Source organism: Pseudophryne corroboree, chromosome 4 (assembly GCF_028390025.1).
Source record: "Pseudophryne corroboree isolate aPseCor3 chromosome 4, aPseCor3.hap2, whole genome shotgun sequence".
In the NCBI taxonomy this organism is placed as follows: Eukaryota; Metazoa; Chordata; class Amphibia; order Anura; family Myobatrachidae; genus Pseudophryne; species Pseudophryne corroboree.
This window is the reverse complement of record NC_086447.1, coordinates 874218169-874240262: the sequence shown is the minus strand read 5'-3', so window position 1 is coordinate 874240262 and position 22094 is coordinate 874218169. Positions and strand designations below refer to the sequence as shown.

Genomic DNA, 22094 nt, shown 5'->3' with positions numbered 1-22094 from the left:
TAAACTACAGGCACTTTGTTCTGCTCCATATTATACCTCATAGGACTAGTCAGGCTCTGTGTTCTGCTCTGTATTACACCTAATAGACTAGTCAGGCTCTGTATTACACCTCATAGGACTAGTCAGGTATTGGGTTCCCAGTTATATCAGACTTCATAGACTAGTCAGGCTCTAGGTTCTGCTATATATTACACCATATACAGTGGTCAGGTACAGAGTTCTGCTCTATATTACACCTCAAATACTACCGAGATGCGTAGTTTCCAGCTATACCAGGCCTCATAGACTACAGGTACCGAGTTCTGCTCCATATTATACCTCACAGACTAGTCAGGCTCTGTGTTCTGCTTTATATTGTACCTCAGATTAGTAAGGTACGGATTTCCCAGCTATACCAGACCTCAGACTACAGGTACAGAGTTCTGCTCAATATTACATATCAGACTTGGTGTTCTACTCTAGACATATATGGACTTCCCAGCTATACCAGGCTTCAAAGACCAGTCAGGCTCTGGGTTCTTCAAGATCCTGACTAGTGCACTGCTCCTAATTAGGGATGAGCGGGTTCGGTTCCCTGAGAACCGAACATCACATCCCGAGCATGAATCCAAGCCCGGCTCAGGACTTCCCGCCAGACTCGGAAACCAGAATGAGGCAAAACGTCATCATCCCGCTGTCGGATTCTCACGGGCTTTGGATCCCATATAAACAGCGGCGCTTCGCCCCCATTTTCACTCCGGACTTGGAGTGAGGGAGGGAGACCTCTGTCTCTCTGTGGGTGGTGGCGTGGGGTTAGTGTGTGCTCTGTTGGGGTGCTGCTGAGGTCACTGTGGTGTATCTGTGCTGTGTTAGGGGTGCTGTCATGGCTGTCACTGGTGTTACTGCAGCTGTACATGTGTGTTGCTGTCATGGCTGTCACTGGTGTTACTGCAGCTGTACATGTGTGTTGCTGTCATGGCTGTCACTGGTGTTACTGCAGCTGTACATGTGTGTTGCTGTCCTGGCTGTCACTGTGTTGTACAGGGGGGCAGGGGCACTGTGAAATATAGGTGTGCTGATGTCTTAACATTACACTGGCCCTGTAGGTTGTAAATATTCAGGGGTACTGCTGCTCTTAAAACAACATTACACTGGTCTGCTGTAAGAATACAGGGGTGCTGTGAAAATAAAGGGGCACTGTTCTGTGTGCTGTAATAATAAAGCGGCGCTGTACTGTAAAATGGAGAACAACAATTTGGAGGAAAAAATAGTGGAAGATCAGAAACCACTTCCAGTTCCTAGTACTAGCGCTGAAGCTGCTGCTGCCACCAGTCGTGACATTGATGATGCAATTCCATCAATGTCGTCTGCTAAGGCCGATGCCCAATGTCATAGAGGGCATGTAAAATCCAAGAAGCAAAAATTAATAATCAGAAAAAAAAGAAATTATCTGATGAGAAATGGAAAATTGGCAATATGCCATGCACGACACGAAGTGGCAAGGAAAGGCTAAGGCCTTGGCCTATGTTCATGACTGGTGGCTCAGCTTCTCATGCTTAGCTTAGCCATCCAGCGACCTCGGTGCATCTCTTTTCTTCTTTGCATCACGTGCTGTTTGGGGCCTATTTTTTAAATCTGCCATCCTGTCAGTCACTGCGTGCCACTCCTAGATGGGCCAGGTGTTTGTGCCGCACACTTGTGTCGCTTAGCCATCCAGCAACCTCGGTGCACCTCTTTTTCTTTGCATCACGTGCTGTTTGGGGCCTAATTTTTAAAAGTGCCATTCTATCCGACACTGCAGTGCTACTCCTAGATGGCCCAGGTGTCTGTGCCGCACACTCATGTCGCTTAGCAAAGTCATCCAGCTACCTCGGTGCAACCTTTTGGCCTAAAATCAATATTGTGAGGTGTTCAGAATAGACTGGAAATGAATGTTATTGAGGTTAATAATACCGTAGGATCAAAATGACCCCCAAATTCTGTGATTTTAGCTGTTTTTGTGTTTGTTTTTTTCAAAAATCATCCAGATCCAAAACCAAAACCCGAAAGGATGGTTTTGGCAAAACCAATCCAGATCCAAAACACGAGCAGGGATCCAGATCCAAAACCAAAACCCGAAAAGTGCCCGCCGCAAACCTCTACTCCTAATACAGCCGTTTCCTGGCTATAGTGGATTTGGAGGTCATTGAAGTTATGGAGGCTACTGCACACTCCTGAGTTAGTGACTGGTCAGGATAGAAGGTGTAGACACAACTGTATTGTGAATGGAAGAGGCTGTTGCTCTGACACAGTAAATAGTAAGCCCTTGCAACCTTTGTAACTAGAATTCCTCCCTGGAGAATGTGGAATCCTGACCGGCAGAATGCATAAAACAGGCATGTTCTCTGATGCACTGACACCTATTACCTGTATACACAGAACATCTACGTCACCTGGTTCATTAAATCTCTCAATGTCAATGGTTCTTGCCGAGATGATCCTCTATTATTCTCATTTTTATAATGTATTCTTTCAGAAACTTTTTACTGCATTGAAGTGAACTGTGGAAATTGTCTCAGGACTATAATTGGGTAATATAACATCCTTTGTGATTACACAGGGACTGTCTTCATACATGATCATGTACCATATATTAAGGTTTAGTAGCAAATAGCAATGGAATCAGATTTTCTCTAACGTCCTAGAGGATGCTGGGGACTCCGTAAGGACCATGGGGAATAGACGGGCTCCGCAGGAGATGGGGCACTTTAAGAAAGCTTTGGATTCTGGGTGTGCACTGGCTCCTCCCTCTATTCCCCTCCTCCAGACCTCAGTTTTACACTGTGCCCAGAGGATGAAGGGCACACTGCAGGGAGCTCTCTTGAGTTCTTTGCTACAGAAAGCATTTTTGTTTGGATTTTTACTTTTTCACAGGGAGCACTGCTGGCAACAGGCTCCCTGCATCGAGGGACTGAGGAGAGTGGGGCAGACCTACTTAACGGATAGGATCTGCTTCCTCGGCTACTGGACACCATTAGCTTCAGAGGGGGTGTACACAGGTTCGTCCTGGGCATCCACCCCCGGAGCCACGCCGCCGTTCTCCTCACAGAGCCAGAAGAACAGAAGCAAGAAGACATCTCAGGCGGCAGGAGCCTTCAGCTTCACAGAGGTAACGCACAGCACTGCAGCTGTGCGTCATTGCTCCACATCACCTCACACACTCCGGTCACTGTATGGGTGCAGGGCGCAGGAGGGGGCTCCCTGGGCAGCAATAATAACACCTCTTAGATGGCAAATAGGTATATACATGTACAGCTGGGCACTGTACATGTATATAATTGAGCCCCTGCCATTTTACACGATTTTGAGCGGGACAGAAGCCCGCCGCCGTCACAGAACGCTGAGAGGAAGCTCCCCGGACTCTCCCCTGCTTACACACGGTTAAGGGAGTTTAAAAAGAGAGGGGGGGGGGGGGGGGCACATAATTGGCGTATAAAGTATAATACAGCACTGCTGGGGAAAAGCATTCTGTGTTGGTCTCCAGGTTGTTGCGCTGGGGTGTGTGCTGGCATACTCTCTCTCTCTCTCGGTCTCTCCAAAAGGCCTTTCAGGGGATACTGTCTTCAGAAAAAGTTTCCCTGGGTGTGAGCAGTGTGTCGGTACGTGTGTGTCGACATGTTTGATGAGGAAGGCTCGCTTAATGTGGAGGGGGAGTGCTTGAATGTCAGGTCGCCGTCGGCAACGCCGACACCAGACTGGGTGGATATGCTGAATGTCTTGAATGCAAATGTAAATCTCCTGCATAAAAGATTAGACAAGGCTGAAGCTAGGGATCAGTCAGGTAGCCAGTCCGTGCCTGTCCCTGTGGTGCCAGGACCTTCAGGGTCTCAAAAGCGCCCCATATCCAAGGTCGCTGACACAGATACTGACTCTAGTGTCGACTACGAGGATGCAAAATTACATCCGAAGGTGGCAAAAGGTATTAGATACATGATTATTGCCAAAAAAGTGGTTTTGCATATCACGGAGGAACCCCCTGTCCCTGACACGAGGGTTCACATGTATAAAGGGAAAAAGCCTGAGGTCACGTTTCCGTCCTCATTTGAGCTAAGCGAATTATGCGAAAAGGCTTGGGAATCTCCGGATAGGAGACTCCGTGTTCCCAAAAGGATTCTCATGGCGTATCCTTTTCCACAGAAGGATCGGATACGATGGGAATCTGCGCCTAAAGTAGACAAGGCGCTGACACGCTTATCCAAGAAGGTGGCACTGCCTTCTCCGGATATTGCTTCCCTCAAGGATCCTGCTGATCGCAAGCAGGAAATTACCATGAAGCACATTTACACACATTCAGGAACTATAGTTAGGCCGGCCATGGCGTCGGCCTGGGTTTGTAGTGCTGTCGTGGCATGGGCAGACTCCTTATCACTTATCCTTAACACCTTAGATAGGGATACCATTCTAATGACCATGGAGCATATCAGAGATGCTGCCTTGTATATGAGGGATGCTCAGAGAGACATTTGTTTACTAAGTTCTAGAATAAACGCTATGTCTATTTCTGCTAGGCAGCTCTTGTGGACCCGACAGTGGACGGGAGACGCCGACTCAAAGCGGCATATGGAGTCATTGCCTTACAAGGGGGAGGAGTTGTTTGGAGAAGGCCTCTCGGACCTAGTCTCTACTGCTACGGCCGGTAAATCGAATTTTTTACCTTATGTTCCCCCGCAGCATTCTAAGAAGGTACCACATTATCAAATGCAGTCCTTTCGTTCCAATAAAAACAAGAAGGTACGAGGATCATCCTTCGTTGCCAGAAGTAAAGGCAAGGGAAAAAAGCTGCACTCAGCTAGTTCCCAGGAGCAGAAGTCCTCCCCTACTTCCGCAAAGTCCACAGCATGACGCTGGGGCTTTCCGGGGGGGGGGTCAGATCAAGTGGGGGCACGTCTTCGTCTTTTCAGCCACGTCTGGGTTCAATCACAGGTGGATCCCTGGGCAATAGAGATTGTTTCCCAGGGATACAGGCTGGAATTCGAAGACATGCCCCCTCGCCGGTTTTTCAAATCGGCTCTGCCGGCTTCCCTGTCAGAGAGGGAGCTAGTGTTAGCGGCAATTCACAAATTGTACATTCAACAGGTGATAATCAAGGTTCCTCATCTCCAGCAAGGAGAGTGTTATTATTCATCCCTGTTTGTGGTACCGAAACCGGACGGTTCGGTCAGACCCATTCTAAATCTAAAATCCCTGAACCTGTACTTGAAGAGGTTCAAGTTCAAATGGAATCGCTCAGAATGGTCATCACCAGCCTGGAGGGAGGGGATTGGATGGTGTCCCTGGACATAAAGGATGCGTACCTTCATGTTCCGATTTTCCCCCCTTACCAGGCGTTTCTGAGATTTGCAGTACAGGATTGTCACTACCAATTTCAGACGTTGCCGTTCGGTCTTTCCACGGCCCCGAGAATTTTCACCAAGGTAATGGCGGAAATGATGGTGCTCCTGCGCAAGCAGGGAGTCACAATTATCCCGTACTTGGACGATCTCCTTATAAAGGCGAGATCTCGGGAGAAGTTGCTGGACAGAGTGTCTCTGTCCGTGAAGACGTTGCAGATGCACGGCTGGATTCTCAATTTACCGAAATCCCAGCTAGTACCTGCAACGCGTCTGACCTTCTTGGGCCTGATTCTAGACACAGACCAAAAAAGAGTTTTTCTTCCGGTGGAGAAGGCTCAGGAGCTCATAGCCCTGGTCAGGAACCTTTTAAAGCCAAAAAAAGGTTTCGGTGAATCATTGTACAAAGGTTCTGGGGAAGATGGTGGCTTCATACGAGGCCATCCCCTTCGGCAGGTTCCATGCGAGGACTTTCCAATGGGACCTATTGGACAAATGGTCCGGGTCCCATCTACATATGGGGAAACGGATCACCCTGTCTCCCAGGGCCAGGGTAACTCTCCTGTGGTGGCTGCACAGTGCTCACCTCCTAGAGGGTCGCAGGTTCGGCATTCAGGACTGGATCCTGGTGACCACGGACGCGAGCCTCCGAGGTTGGGGGGCTGTCGCACTGGGAAGAAATTTCCAAGGTCTCTGGTCAAGCCTAGAGACTTGTCTCCACATCAATGTCCTGGAGTTAAGGGCCATTTACAATGCCCTACGCCAGGCGGAGGAGTGGCTTCAGAACAAACCGGTTCTGATTCAGTCGGACAATATCGCGGCAGTGGCTCATGTAAACCGCCAAGGCGGCACAAGGAGCAGAGTGGCCATGGCAGAGGCGACCAGGATTCTGCGCTGGGCGGAAGGCCATGTAAGCGCGCTATCAGCAGTGTTCATCCCGGGGGTGGACAACAGGGAGGCGGACTTCCTCAGCAGGCACGACCTGCATCCGGAAGAGTGGGGACTTCATCAAGAAGTCTTCACACAGATCGTGGATCGGTGGGGACTGCCTCACATAGACATGATGGCGTCCCGTCTCAACAAAAAGCTAAAGAGGTATTGCGCCAGGTCAAGAGACCCTCAGGCGGTAGCGGTAGACGCTCTGGTGACACCATGGGTGTTAAGATCGGTCTATGTGTTTCCTCCTCTGCCTCTCATACCCAAGGTGTTGAGATTAATAAGACTAAGAAGGGTCAGGACTATTCTCATTGTTCCAGATTGGCCAAGGAGGACTTGGTATCCGGATCTGCAAGAGTTGCTCACAGAAGATCCATGGCCTCTTCCTCTAAGGCAGGACCTGCTGCAGCAGGGGCCCTGTCTGTTCCAAGACTTACCTCGGCTGCGTTTGATGGCATGGCGGTTGAACGCCGAATCCTAGCTGAAAAAGGGATTCCGGAGGAGGTCATTCCTACCCTGATCAAGGCTAGGAAGGATGCGACATCGAAACATTATCACCGTATATGGCGGAAATATGTTTCTTGGTGTGAGGCCAGAGCTGCTCCTACGGAGGAGTTCCATTTGGGCCGTCTACTTCACTTCCTTCAAACGGGAGTGAATTTGTGCCTAAAATTAGGGTCCATAAAGGTCCAAATTTCGGCCTTATCCATTTTCTTTCAAAGAGAATTGGCTTCTCTTCCTGAAGTACAGACTTTTGTGAAGGGAGTGCTGCATATTCAGCCTCCCTTTGTACCTCCGGTGGCGCCTTGGGATCTTAACGCGGTATTAAGTTTCCTCAAGTCACCTTGGTTTGAACCACTCAAAACATTGGAGTTGAAATACCTCACTTGGAAAGTGGTCATGTTGTTGGCCTTAGCTTCTGCAAGGCGTGTTTCGGAATTAGCGGCTTTATCATATAAAAGCCCATATCTGATTTTTCACGTGGATAGGGCAGAGTTGAGGACTCGTCCTCAATTTCTGCCCAAGGTGGTCTCATCTTTTCATATGAACCAACCTATTGTCGTGCCTGTGGCTACACGGGACTTGGAGGACTCAGAGTCCCTGGATGTGGTCAGGGCTTTGAAGATTTACGTGACCAGAACAGCTAGGATCAGAAAGACTGAAGCTCTGTTTGTGCTGTATACAGCCAACAAGGTTGGCGCTCCTGCTTCAAAGCAGACTATTGCTCGCTGGATCTGTAACACGATTCAGCAGGCGCATTCTACGGCAGGATTGCCATTGCCTAAATCGGTTAAGGCCCATTCCACTAGGAAGGTGGGCTCTTCTTGGGCGGCTACCCGAGGGGTCTCGGCACTACAACTGTGCCGAGCTGCTACTTGGTCGGGGTCAAACACCTTTGCAAAGTTCTATAAGTTTGATACCCTGGCTGAGGAGGACCTCTTGTTTGCTCAATCGGTGCTGCAGAGTCATCCGCACTCTCCCGCCCGTTTGGGAGCTTTGGTATAATCCCCATGGTCCTTACGGAGTCCCCAGCATCCTCTAGGACGTTAGAGAAAATAGGATTTTACTTACTGGTAAATCTATTTCTCGTAGTCCGTAGAGGATGCTGGGCGCCCGTCCCAAGTGCGGACGTCTTCTGCAAGACTTGTATATAGTTATTGCTTACATAAGGGTTATGTTATAGTTGGTCGGTCTTGAACCGAGGCTATGTTACTTGTTCATACTGTTAACTGGGTAGTTTATCACAAGTTATACGGTGTGATTGGTGTGGCTGGTATGAATCTCGCCCTTAGGTTACATAAATCCTTTCCTCGTACTGTTCATATCCTCTGGGAACAGTTTCTCTAACTGAGGTCTGGAGGAGGGACATAGAGGGAGGAGCCAGTGCACACCCAGAATCCAAAGCTTTCTTAAAGTGGCCTATCTCCTGCGGAGCCCGTCTATTCTCCATGGTCCTTACGGAGTCCCCAGCATCCTCTACGGACTACGAGAAATAGATTTACCGGTAAGTAAAATCCTATTTTTATAGAATGTTTACGTTTTACCTTAGAAGACATTGCTTTAATCTTTTTTTTAATAGCTTTTTATGGTTACAGAACCGGTAGAGCCCTAGCCGCAGAGCTGCATGTACAGACATGTCCACATACAGCTATGCTCAAAACGCGCCAAATGGTCCTGTATGGGACGTCACAGACTTTGAGACTTAGGGGTATATTCAATCAGAGTTGGATCTGTTCCGACATGCATTTGTCGGAATGGATCCGACAGCCCCAATTCAAATCTCATCTAAATTCGACTTTTTCAAGTCGAATGGAGATGAGGGACCCAGAGGAGGAGAGGGGGGAAGGGGAGCCGCGGGAGACCAGCGGGGACAGCCGCCGGCAGACAGAGGAGATCAGCGCTACAGGAGGATGTCACACAGCCGCCCGACCTCACGGCAGTGTCCACCGGCTCCAGCAAGCGTGACCTCACTTGCTGGAGCCGGGTGGACACTGCTGTGAGTGGCGCGGCTGTGTGACATCCTGCAGTGCTGTGCTGTAGCGCTGATCTCCCCTGTATGCCCGCGGCTGTCCCCCGTCTCCCTGCGGCTCACCCCCTCTCCTCCTCTCGGGTCCCACATCTCAGTCCGACATTTTTTATGAGATGGTCGAAAAGGGTGCCAAAACCTGTCGGTTTTGGCCCCGTTTTCGACACAAGCACGTGGATCGGCAGCTATTCCGCTGATCCACGTGCTTTTCGACAAGTCGAATTCGTCGACTTGTCGAATATATTTAATAGGTTGGAACCCCTTCCGACCTAAAAAAAAAAAAGTTGAAAACTGACGTCTTTTCGACAGACGGCAGCTTTCGACGTCAACTGAATATACCCCTTAGTCGCGCCATGCCATAGAGCAGAGATTTTCAACCTTTTACAACTCGCGGCACACTGAAAAAGATCTAAATATTACCAAGGCACACATTTTTTTTTACTCAAATATAATGGTGATGCATGGTGCAGTTGCGTGTCCTAGGATGTCATTTCTCCATAGGTCTCGCCTGAGCCACATCTAAGGAGTCCAGAAGAGCCCAACACTGCCCGGGCCCAAAATTAGAACTGCCTCTGCAACTGCTAAACCCATCAGTATTGATCGTTCCAGGGCCTCAGTAGCGGCAGCACACTGACGGGCTTGGCTGTGCTTCTATGGCGGCACACGTGGAGATTGCTCAGGGCACACTAGTGTGCCACGGCACAGTGGTTGAAAAACACTGCCATAGAGTTTCACAAAATGACAATGCACGGATACCCTGAGCACTAGTAGTGCATGCAGCTGCTGATCTGGATAAAAGATGTAGGTCAGGCAAGTGAGCCACGCCATGTTTTGTCGTACCTGAGCTGCCTCTTTATATGAATTCCTTTGCGACAAAAAGTACAAATCTAACGCGTTTAGCACACTAAGATACCACCCAGGAGAAACCAAGGCGTAAGTATATGGGTGACTAGATGGACTGCACGGAGATTCTGGTAAATACATGATCATGATGTTCCCAATGGGAAGGTCAGAAGATTCTCCTGCAGGATGTAGGCTGATAGTGGAATGGAGCAAGTCTCACCTATGATGTCCAGCACGTCGGGGCGGATGAGCGGCTCTCCACCTGTCAGACGGATTTTATCCACTCCTTCCTGTACAAACAGTCTGGCCAAATTGAGGATCTCCTGAGTGGTGAGAAGTTCACTCCGTGGTGTCAGCTTAACTCCTTCTTCAGGCATACAATACTGACCTACAGGACAGACACACAACGTCACTACAACACTGACCTACACTACACAGCTCCAACACATAACTTGTTTCCTGTAAAACACTTTATTTTCCAGTTTCCCAGCCTAATTATGTGTTAGTTCAGAATTCTTTACAGATAAAATAGATCTTATTGCAGTTAAGCTTCATGTACAGAAGAAAAACGTTTGGCACCATGCTGCAAACTTTGCTGCAATAAACACTGCTCCAGCTGTAGGTATAATTTTATTTTCTCATAGATGGTCCACTAAATATAAAAATACCCCAAAATAATCAGCATTAATGTGGCAGAACCCACAGAACCATTGGGTAGCTGCGTAAGCATGTGACAACAAAAAGGAATTTCCAGGTCTGATTGCAACAGCAAATTTGTTAGCAAATGGGCAAAACCATGTGCAGTGCAGTGCAGGGTGGGGGGGGGGGGGGGGGGGGGCATATATAACATGTGTAGAGAGAGTTAGATTTGGGTGGGGTGTGTTCAAACTAAAAATCTAAATTGCAGTGTAAAAATAAAGCAGCCAGTATTTACCCTGCACAGTAACAATACAACCCCCGAATCTAACTCTCTCTGCACATGTTATATCTGCCCCACCTGCAGTGCACATGGTTTTGCCCATTAGCTAACAAATTTGCTGCTGCGATCAGATCTGAACTAGGCCCTAGGCACGGAGCGTCACGCATAGGGAATTTTACACACACAGCAAATTATCACTCGGCTACTTGAACACTGGCACTGCGCTTGGATTGCGTGTGCCTCAGAATCAGGCCTATAATGAAGGAAATAAGCGTGCAGGGGGTACTCACATCGGAGATTACACTTCTCTGTCAGCGAGATCCTCAGGTAATTGTGCTGCCGGCCAAAGCTGTCTGTAAGGAAGGAGGAGAACGGCAGCGGATGCTCAGGGAGAAACCTCTTCCTCTCTGCTCCCAACAAACCCTGCGGAGACAAAAATCAGCAACTCAGATACTATAACATGCTCGTCTCACCCAACATTATGTGCCTGCACCTCCGTAGCTGGGGCACACATAACATCTTCCGAGTTGGGTTCGTGTGACCGGCGGTTGGGAGAAACGCAGTGGGCGCGGTGGGATCGCTGCGCTTGCCACAGGTTCTATTCCCACTCTATGGGTGTCGTGGACACCCAGGAGTGGAGACAGTCCCGGTTGGTCGGCTTGCCGACAGTAGTGCTGTTCACCGTTCGGGATACGGGCGTCGGTATAGTGACCAATCCCCATCTTCCTCACCTAATTCAGTGGAGCAATAGTTTAAGGCCAAGGTAGACAGTCAGGTTGTACGCTATGGGTGCAGCTATAATGGATGCAGGGAGGCTTAGAGGGCCCGAACACAGGTCTAATAGTTCTCTACCAAGTTCCCAAAATTGGCTGCTAAGCAATTGGGAGTGACCCGTTGCTAGGCCTAAATGGGGTGACATACCAGATTCAGTGAATGACATGTGTAGTGGATGTCGTAATGGTAAAGGAGGCTTATAAAGTGGCAAAAACTGAACTAGGCACTGTAATATGCACTAGAGGCATTATAGTATGGCATAATATGAACAGAAGACACTAATGTGGTATAATATAAACTGGGGGGCACTTCAATGTGGTATAATGTGAACTGGGGGCACTGTGATGTGGCATTATATTTAGGGGTACTGAAATGTTGCACTGTATAAACTGTGGGCACTACAGTGTGACATATGAAATGAGGGCGCTACAATGTGTCATAATATGAACTGTGGCATAATATGAACTGGATGCACTACAATGTGGCATTATGAACTGAGGACTCTTTAATGTGACATTCAAGGGTGTAGCTACCATAGGTGCAGGGAGTGTAGCTGCTATGGGGCCCAGAGCTGAGTAGGGCCCATCTTCCCTGTCAAAGTTACTTGTGTTTTATACATTTTTCGCCATTGGGTAGTACGTAGGGGTCCTTTCAAACTTTTTCCTTGGGGCCGGCAACATATCTAGGCATGCCCCTAGACCTGCTCATTGTAGTGTGGTATAAAATTAACTGGAGGGCATTTTAATGTTATATAATATGAACCGGGGCACTGTAATGATGCACAATATGAACGGGGAGCACCATGGGGTAAATTTACTAAGATGGGATGTCGCCCATAGCAACCAATCAGATTCTACTTCTCATTTATCTAGCACCTTCTAGATGATAATACCTGGAATCTGATTGGTTGCTATGGGCAACATCCCATCTTAAATAGAACTCCCATCCTATTAAATGTACCCCCATGTGTCATAATGGGAATTGGGGGTACTGTGCGGCATAATGTGTACTGGCAGCTCTGAAATGTGACATAGGATGAACTTAAGCACTACTACGATTCATAAAAGAAAGTAGAGCTCTACTATGGGGCATAACATTAAATAAGGCTCTACTCAGAGCTGGCCATAGGCATAGGCAAACTAGGCAATTGCCTAGGGCATCTGGTATGCCTAGGGGCATCAGCAGCTTCTGCTGATTAAAATGATATGCGGCATGCCTATATTCTGTGTGTAGCATTTCATATGCAGTTACAGCCACAGTCTCACACAGTATATAGGCATGCTGCATATCAGTTTAATCAGCAGAAGCTGCTTGTGCATCCTAACCACATAGCAATGCATATAAGATGCATTTTCATAAAAAAAAATGTGCCCAACGTTAGCATTGAGGCAAGATTTATGAGGACACATCTGTATTCAAGCAGAGGCAGAGGTCACAGTGTTAGTGGCAGTGTGAGTGCTGTGTGCATGTGAGTAGCTTGGTTGTGCAGTAGTGTTCGGAATATGTGTAAGGAGCATTGTGTGTGTCATGTAAAAATGCATTAATAATGTGCAACATACGAGTAAGGAGCACTATGTGTGTCATTGTGTGTATAAGGGCATTAATAATGTGTGGCATATGTGTAACAGGGTACTACTGTATGTGTGTCATTATGTGTATAGGGGCACTAATAATGTGCAGCAAATGTGTAGGGGGCACTATGTGTGTCATTATGTGTATAAGGGCATTAATAATGTGCAGCATATGTGTAAGGGACATTATGTGTAAAAGGGCATTAATAAAGGTTGTCATAATGTGTAAGGTGCATTATATTTATAAGGACATTAATAATGTGTCTCATATGTGTAAGGGGCATTACTGTGTGGCATTATGTGTATAAGGTGCTCTACTATGTGGCGTTGCATATAGAAAGGGCACTACTGTGTCGTCTAATGTGAATAAAGAGCAATATGGTGTGGCGTAATGTGAATAAGGAGCAATTCAGTGTGATGTAACGTGAATAAGGAGCTCTGCTGTGAGGAGTAACGTTTATAAGGTTAAGTGATACTACTGTGGGATGTAATATGAATTATGGACACTATCGCATGATCAAATGTGAATAAAGTTGCAGTACTGTGTGGCGTAATTGGAATGTGGGGTACTATTGTGTGGCCATGCCCCTTGCCAGCAAAAACACACCCCTTTTTGGGCTGCGCGCCAATTGTGCGCACTGTTCCTATTTAAAATATAGGTGGTACAAACCCCAAAATAAAGACTGCAATAGGTTGATGGTGCTGGGAAAGGTGCAAGGTCAGAGGCGGAACCAGCGGTGGTGCTAGGGGGCACCAGGCAAAATCTTGCCTAGGGCATCATATTGGCTAGGGCCGGCTCTGGCTCTACTAGGGTTCAGAAAATGACCTAGGGCATTATTACAGGGCATAAAATGAACAACTGCTGCAGAGAGGTGTCTATCTAGAAGCATTGGGATGGGGCCCCTTCAAAATGTTGCTATGGGGCCCACAAAGTTCTGGCTTCACCCCTGGTGACATTATATGTACTGGGGGCAATGTATGGCATAATGTGAATTGGGGGCACTGTGTGGCATAATGTGTACTGGCAGCAGTACAATATGGCAGATTGGGAACTAGGGGACTAGTATAGGGCATAAAATTAACTAAGGCACTAATATGGGCATAACATGAACAACTGCTGCAGAGAAAGCCAAGGGTGTCCAGACTGAGGTCTCTTCTGGCACCAACCCTCCCCCCTCTTTCAAAATGTTGCTATGAGGCCCACAAAGTTTTGGCTATGTCCCTACTGTATGCCACGGTTTCATGATGGGTTATGTAAATAGAGTGTGCACTGTGTAATAAAGATGCCAGAAAGGCTCAATAGCAGTGTATTACAGGTTGAGTACCCCTTATCCAAAATGCTTGAGACCAGAGGTATTTTGGATATCGGATTTTTCCGTATTTTGGAATAATTGCATAATGAGATATCATGGCGATGGGACTCAAGTCTATGCACAGAATACATTTATGTTTCATATACACCTTGGCCCTCATACCGAGTTGACCGCACGTAGCAACTTTTTGCTGCTCGTGCGATCAACTTGACGCCGCCTATGGGGGAGTGTATTTTAGCCCTGCTATGCTAAAAAAAGTTTCCTGCAAAACTTGACCAGGGTCAGACTTAATTACCCTGTGCGACGGATCCAGCGACAAAGGTCCCGGGATTGACGTCAGACATCTGCCCTCCAAACGCCTGGGCACGCCTGCGTTTGCCTCACCACGCCTGGAAAACGGTCAGATAATACCCTGGTACACCTCCCGCCTGTCAGTCTTCTTGCGATCGCCGCTGAGATCACTTTTTTCCGCTGGTGGCATCGCTGCTCGCCGGCCAACGACGCGCATGCGCAATGCGTCCGCAGTTCCGACCCATTCGCACCACTGCGACAAACTGCAGCGTGCGAACGGGTCAAAATGACCTCCCCTTATACACACAGCCTGAAGGTATTTAATACAATATTTTTAATAACTTTGTGCTTTAAACAAAGTGTGTGTACATACACACAATTCATTTCAGTTTCATATACACCTTATACACAGCCTGAAGGTCATTTAATACAATATTTTTAATAACTGTGTGTATTAAACAATGTTTGTGTACACTGAGCCATCAGAAAACAAAAGGTGTCACTATTTCACTCAAAGAATTCTGTATTTGGGAAAATTTGGATATGGAATACTCAACCTGTACAACTACAGCCGTCGACAAAAGTTTTGAGAATGATACAAACTGTGTGGGATGCTGTTTTGAAGGCAAAGGATGGTCACACCAAATAATGATGCGATTTAGATTTATCTTCTGTTCATTCACTTAGCATTTTGTTACACTGGGCGGGATGTACTAATGTACATCGCCGCCCATCGCCTCCCTGCGCCACGATGCTGATCGCATATGTACTAACATATGCGATCAGCATTGCGGAGGACAGCTCTTCCGATAAGAGCTGTCCTCCGCGATGCGCAGCGGCAGCCTGACTTCCGGGATTCGACCCCAGAAGTCAGTCTGCGCATGCGCGGGGTGACGGGGGCGGCCGCAGGGCATGCTGGGAGGGATCCGATCGGATCCCTCACACAGCGCCGCGGAGAGAAGCCCATAGGCTTCTATGGACGTACGCCAGCTAAAGCTGGCGCACCCCGCCGCGGCGCTCTCCTGACGGCCGGGGGTTAGTACATCAGGAAAATGCGGTAAACAGGGAGTTTACCGCATTTTCCGCTTAGTACATCCCGCCCACTATATTTGTATGCATGTATGTATGTATATGTGTATGTATATATATACACACACACACACACACACACACACACATACACACTGCTCAAAAAAATAAAGGGAACACTTAAATAACACAATGTAACTCCAAGTCAATCACACTTCTGTGAAATCAAACTGTCCACTTAGGAAGCAACACTGATTGACAATCAATTTCACATGCTGTTGTGCAAATGGAATATACAACAGGTGGAAATTATAGGCAATTAAAAAGACACCCCCAATAAAGGAGTTGTTCTGCAGGTGGTGACCACGGACCACTTCTCAGCTCCTATGCTTTCTGGCTGATGTTTTGGTCACTTTTGAAAGCTGGCGGTGCTTTCACTCTAGTGGTAGCATGAGACGGAGTCTACAACCCACACAAGTGGCTCAGGTAGTGCAGCTCATCCAGGATGGCACATCAATGCGAGCTGTGGCAAGAAGGTTTGCTGTGTCTGTCAGCGTAGTGTCCAGAGCATGGAGGCGCTACCAGGAGACAGGCCAGTACATCAGGAGATGTGGAGGAGGCCGTAGGAGGGCAACAACCCAGCAGCAGGACCGCTACCTCCGCCTTTGTGCAAGGAGGAAGAGGAGGAGCACTGCCAGAGCCTTGCAAAATGACCTCCAGCAAGCCACAAATGTGCATGTGTCTACTCAAACGATCAGAAACAGACTCCTTGAGGGTGGTATGAGGGCCCGACGTCCACAGGTGGGGGTTGTGCTTACAGCCCAACACCGTGCAGGACGTTTGGCATTTGCCAGAGAACACCAAGATTGGCAAATTCGCCACTGGCGCCCTGTGCTCTTCACAGATAAAAGCAGGTCTCACTGAGCACATGTGACAGACGTGACAGAGTCTGGAGACGCCAAAGGAGAACGTTCTGCTACCTGCAACATCCTCCAGCATGACCGGTTTGGCATTGGGTCAGTAATGGTGTGGGGTGGCATTTCTTTGGGGGGCCGCACAGCCCTCCATGTGCTCACCAGAGGTAGCCTGACTGCCATTAGGTACCGAGATGAGATCCTCAGACACCTTGTGAGACCATATGCTGGTGCGGTTGGCCCTGGGTTCCTCCTAATGCAAGACAATGCTAGACCTCATGTGGCTGGAGTGTGTCAGCAGTTCCTGCAAGACGAAGGCATTGATGCTATGGACTGGCCCGCTCGTTCCCCAGACCTGAATCCAATTGAGCACATCTGGGACATCATGTCTCGCTCCATCCACCAACGCACCACAGATTGTCCAGGAGTTGGCGGATGCTTTAGTCCAAGTCTGGGAGGAGATCCCTCAGGAGACCATCCGCCACCTCATCAGGAGCATGCCCAGGCGTTGTAGGGAGGTCATACAGGCACGTGGAGGCCACACACACTACTGAGCCTCATTGTGACTCATTTTAAGGACATTACATCAAAATTGGATCAGCCTGTAGTGTGTTTTTGCACTTTAGTTTTGAGTGTGACTCCAAATCCAGACCTCCATGGGTTAATACATTTGATTTCCATTGATAATTTTTGTGTGATTTTGTTGTCAGCACATTCAACTATGTAAAGAACAAAGTATTTAATAAGAATATTTCATTCATTCAGATCTAGGATGTGTTATTTTAGTGTTCCCTTTATTTTTTTGAGCAGTGTGTGTGTGTGTGTGTGTGTGTGTGTGTGTGTGTGTGTGTGTGTGTGTGTGTGTGTGTGTGTGTGTGTGTGTGTGTGTGTGTGTGTTTATTTTTTTTGAGCAGTGTATATCCCTCTTCAATAACAGTAGTGGAGCAATGTTTGCCCAAAGCCGGCAATGACTCATGAGGCATCTGTGCCTTACCCCCGCTCCCAGACCTTTCACTCCCATGAATTTAATAAAAAAACACAACGAGCAAGATATATCCCAGTATTAGTACTCGCAGGAATCTTCCTACAGTGATTACTTTACCTACAAATCACAGCTTAATCCACTGACAGACATTACATCTGCCCTGTACATATTAGGTGGCGGCAGAGACCGGAGTGGATTACGCATGACAGAAGTGCGCGGTGTGTGGGTCTCCCAGGCTGCAGCGCCAGACTGCTCTGTAGTGATGTTGCAGTATTACCTACACTGCTATCCCCTCACACGCTGGCACATGCAGGGAGCGATGGCTGCGTGCTCCCACTTATCTCTGCAGAAAGGAAAGAGGTGGCCCTTATCACACATCTATAGTGATGAAAGTGTCCACAGGGTGACAGGATAATATTTAACAGCTGCACGTTACAGCGTGCTGGGTGGCTCTAAAGGTCGTGTTTGTAGAGTGTGGCAGTCACACAAACCACTTGCAATAGCATCACTAACACACACTTCATATAAAGACTCTAGGGCCCATATACCATTAAATATTTGCGGCTTAATCCCCCGAAAAACACCCAGTTTCAGGGGTAACAGCAAATATTTAGTATCCCCTGAATGCATGACAGAGGGACTGCAGCAGTTATCTCCCATACCTGCTGCAATATCTCCATTCCCACCAGCAGCCGCAACCCCCACAGGTTTCTATGGAGGATGAGATGCTGACAGATTTTCCGAGCATCTGAAGATGGGAGTTAGCCAGCTGTAGCCTTGGGGTAATTTTCAGACAGGGAGCATGGGGGCAGAGGCATCACTCACCTCTTTTGTACCCGGTGCGGCAGGGCGCGTGGCTTCGCGGGGTGCCCTGCTGGAGGGGGCGTGGCCTCATGGGAAGGGGCGTGGCTAAGCACCCCGACCCGCATTTTCGTCACTCCGGGGGTCCGGAAGTTGCAGCCTGTCCCCGGAGACTGGCGTGTCTGCAGTGCCAGCTCCTACATGGTGACAGGAGCCTGATTGCTGCACGTAATGCTACAGTGCAGCACCCGGCCCCCGTCACTGAGCAGAAGCACGCACTTTGGTGTCACCCCTCGGCGGATGACACCCGGGTGCGTGCCGTACCCACTTAGTGACACCACTGCATGGGGGTAACAGGCAGCCACACTGCTCCCACAGGCATCTGAATACTGTCATATAACCTTTATTTTCTGTTAGATCAGTTCATTGCCTCCATCTGTCTGCACTGTGTGGGGAATAATTTGCCTATTCTGTATACTGCAGCATTGGTTTCCTACATATAGAAAAATAAATAAGTCAACCCTTTTGTTTTGCGTCTAATAAATACTCCAATTTTTTGTCATGCCAAGGTACGATGATATCTGTCAAATACCCCAGTTGGTTCTCATATCAGCCCTTTAAAATTGCCCATAAACACAGCTGCCCCACGAATGTCTCTCTTGTATCCACTGTGGGATAAATAATCAGAACTAGGTGCTTCATCGCGCCCTACGGGCGCTCTTCACACCGTCGCAAGGGGCTACTACCCTTACATGCCTATCTGGGGTTCAATATTTGTATTATATGGAGTATTACCTGCATTCCTTTGTTAGTGGTTAAATATTGCACAATGAAAGGGCGTGCGATGGTGAAGGAGGCGCAGCCCCTTGCGACGGCGTGAACAGCACCTGCAGGGCATGATGTACAGAATGTAGCGGGTGCGGGGGAGACTGCGGCTGGGGGAGGGTGTCTGTAGATGCTGCGGGTGGAGGGGTGGGCCAGGACAGGGGCGACAGGGCCAGGACAGATATGACAGGGACAGGATAGGGGTGACAGGGCCAGGGTAGGGGCGGCAGGACCAGGACAGAGGTGACAGGGCCAGGATAGGGTTGACAGGGCAAGGCCAGGGGTGACAGGGCCAGGATAAGGGTGACAGGGCCAGGATAAGGGTGACAGGGCCAGGATAAGGGTGACAGGGCCAGGATAAGGGTGACAGGGCCATGACAGAACACAGGGCACGGGAGGGATTGGTATTAGGGACAGAACAGTGGTGACAGACAGATGTGTCTTACCGGAGTCACTGCTGCTGGCTGCTGCTGTTCCACTCCAGCCTGTTGGGATCTGCTGCTGGTGGAGACTTGGCATGGCTGACTCTCTCAGGCTGGAGTCCTGCTTCCTCTGCCCGTCCACATCCCCACTCCTCAGTCACATACCGCGGACCTTGCGCGGCTGCCGGGCACTGTGGTAAGGGGAGACTGGGAGTGACTGGTTAGCCCCCAGGAGACGCTGCGGCTGGAGGGAGGAGGGGGTCGGAGCCTGCAAGCAGCGTGGACTTCTGCAGCGCTACCCGCCGGCTAAAGTGTGTGAAGGAGCTGGGTGCACCTCACTGCGGGTGGCAGCGCAGCAGCTAGCGGTGGGGTTGCCGGGGCTGGAGATAACAGAGGCAGTACGGAACCTGCACAGTGTCAGGTGCCCCACAAAACTGCAGCTGAGAAGCGTGGAGTGTGCCAGAAAGTGACGCTCCTCCGTGCCAGAGAGCCCCTGCTGAGTATGCTGATGTGGGGGGTCAAGCACACAGTGAGCCGGTGCCCGTCTGTCTGTACAGCATACCCCCTCACACACCCCCATACCTCCCAACTGTCCCGATTTTCGAGGGACAGTCCCATTTTTGGGGGTCTGTCCTGCTGTCCCACCAGCGGGCCGCAGTGTCCTGCGGTGTTGGGGGGGGGGCAGTTGGGAAGCTCCTGTACTCGCAGAGTACAGTACAGAGCAGCGTACTGTACAGAGCAGCGGTGAATAGACTATTTAGTGGAGACAGAGGGATAGGGGGCATCAGGGGGTACGGATTAAGAGGGGGGGGGGCGGCAGCAGAGCCGGATTAAGGGGGGGGGGGCCCAGGGGGTACATACTGCGGGCCCCACAGTTTTAGGGGGCCCCCCGGCTGGAGTAGCTCTGTCCCAGCTCTGAAGCTCCCCCGTCCTGCCAGCAACAGCATTGTGCTACAGTCAGCACACGCTGCTGCGTGTTGGCAGGTCTGTGGTGTTGCAAGGAGGCGGCTGCTTTCTTCTGCCTGTGCGGGTGTGTAGGGGGGAGCAACCACCCCCTCTGGATTTACCCCTAGCTGAGGGGCCAAAATCCCATTAAAAAAAACAACAATCCCCGGAATTTTCATAAGGGGGCGTGGCCACGTGGGCGCGATTAGGCCACGCCCCCAAACCCACAGCAGGCGCAGCAATGAGATAGGCCCCCCTGTCTCAAGTGCCCTGGACCCCCCGGACTCATAATCCACCCCTGGGGGCATGCCAGCAGCTCACAGAGCGCTGGGCATGCCCCCTCACTGATGAAAACAGGGACGTGGCTCACGATCGCGGGTGCTCCCGCGAAGCCACGTCCCTTTTCGTTGGCCACGCCCCTTCTCACCGTGCGTGTGTCCCTCCTTCTGCCTGAAGAAAGCTGGAAGGTATGCACCCCTGCCTGTGACATGGCCATACCATCTGCTTCTACTCCTAGTCTCTTATAGATTTGCCCAGATCTGTGACTCATTTGACTAACTCCGCCCAGTGTTGTGACTCCGCCCAGCATTAGCAAATGAAGCACAAAGTCACAGATCTGGGCTATTATATAGGAGATTATATTATATAGGAGATGTGAGGATTTATTAAAAAAAAAAAAAAAAGAAGGAGGAAAACAAATCCAATCAGTTACAGCAAAAGTTTTTACCCTCAGAGTTAATCCTACTGACCATGGGGGTCATTCCCAGTTGATCGTACGCTGCAGATTTTCGCAGCACAACGATCATGTTACTACTGTGCATGCGTATGTACCGCAATGCACACACACGTCGTGCAGGTACAAACAGCATCGTTGCTGTGCAAGGCTTCTAGCGATGAATCCATTCGCACAACCAATCGTAAGGAGATTGACAGGAAGAGGGCGCTTATGAGTGTCAACAGACCGTTTTCTGGGAGTGGTAGGGAAAACGCAGGCATGTCCAGGCGTTTGCAGGGGGGGTGTCTGACGTCAATTCCAGGACCGGACAGGCTGAGGTGATCGCAGCGGCTGAGTAAGTTCAGACCTACTCAGAAACTGCAAAAAAAAAAAATTGTCCCGCTCAGTTGCACATGCGATCGCACACTTGCAAAGCGAAAATACACTCTCCACGTGGGCGGCGACTATATGATCGCTGCTCTGCAAAAAATAGCTAGCGGGCGTTCAACTCGGAATGAGGGCCCATGAACGGAGCACCGGATAAGGATGTGTCACTGAGGATATGGCTACATGTGACTGGGGCAGGGACATGATAGGAGGAGGGGAATGCAGGCAATAGGAAGCCACAGACAGTTATGTAGAGGGAGGAGCAAGGTCCCCCGTAGCATAGTAAGGACAGGGCTGCATGTGACAGGGGCAGTGACATGATGTGAGGAGGGGAATGGAGGAAGCCATAGACTGAGAGGTATATAGTGGGAGGAGCAGGGTCCCCAAGCAGCACAGAGATGAATGATGTGTCAGTAAGGACAGGGCTGCATGTGACAGGGGCAGTGACATGATGTGAGGAGGGGAATGGAGGAAGCCATTGACTGAGAGGTATATAGTGGGAGGAGCAGGGTCCCCAAGCAGCACAGAGTATAACAGGAGATGAGTGAT

At 49.3% G+C, this 22094-nt stretch overlaps 1 protein-coding gene across 3 annotated transcripts in view; it reads right to left on the bottom strand.

The window, feature by feature from the left end:
• MOCS1 (molybdenum cofactor synthesis 1) overlaps nt 1-22094 on the bottom strand; it is an 83759-nt gene that overhangs the window by 37293 nt on the left and 24372 nt on the right. For all 3 annotated transcript variants that reach the window (XM_063918832.1, XM_063918830.1, XM_063918831.1), the window contains exons 2-3: nt 10864-10996; nt 9875-10042 (exon numbers count right to left, since the gene is read on the bottom strand). In XM_063918832.1, coding sequence (XP_063774902.1) covers nt 9875-10042; nt 10864-10996 — 301 coding nt within the window. The remainder of the gene's footprint in view (nt 1-9874; nt 10043-10863; nt 10997-22094) is intronic.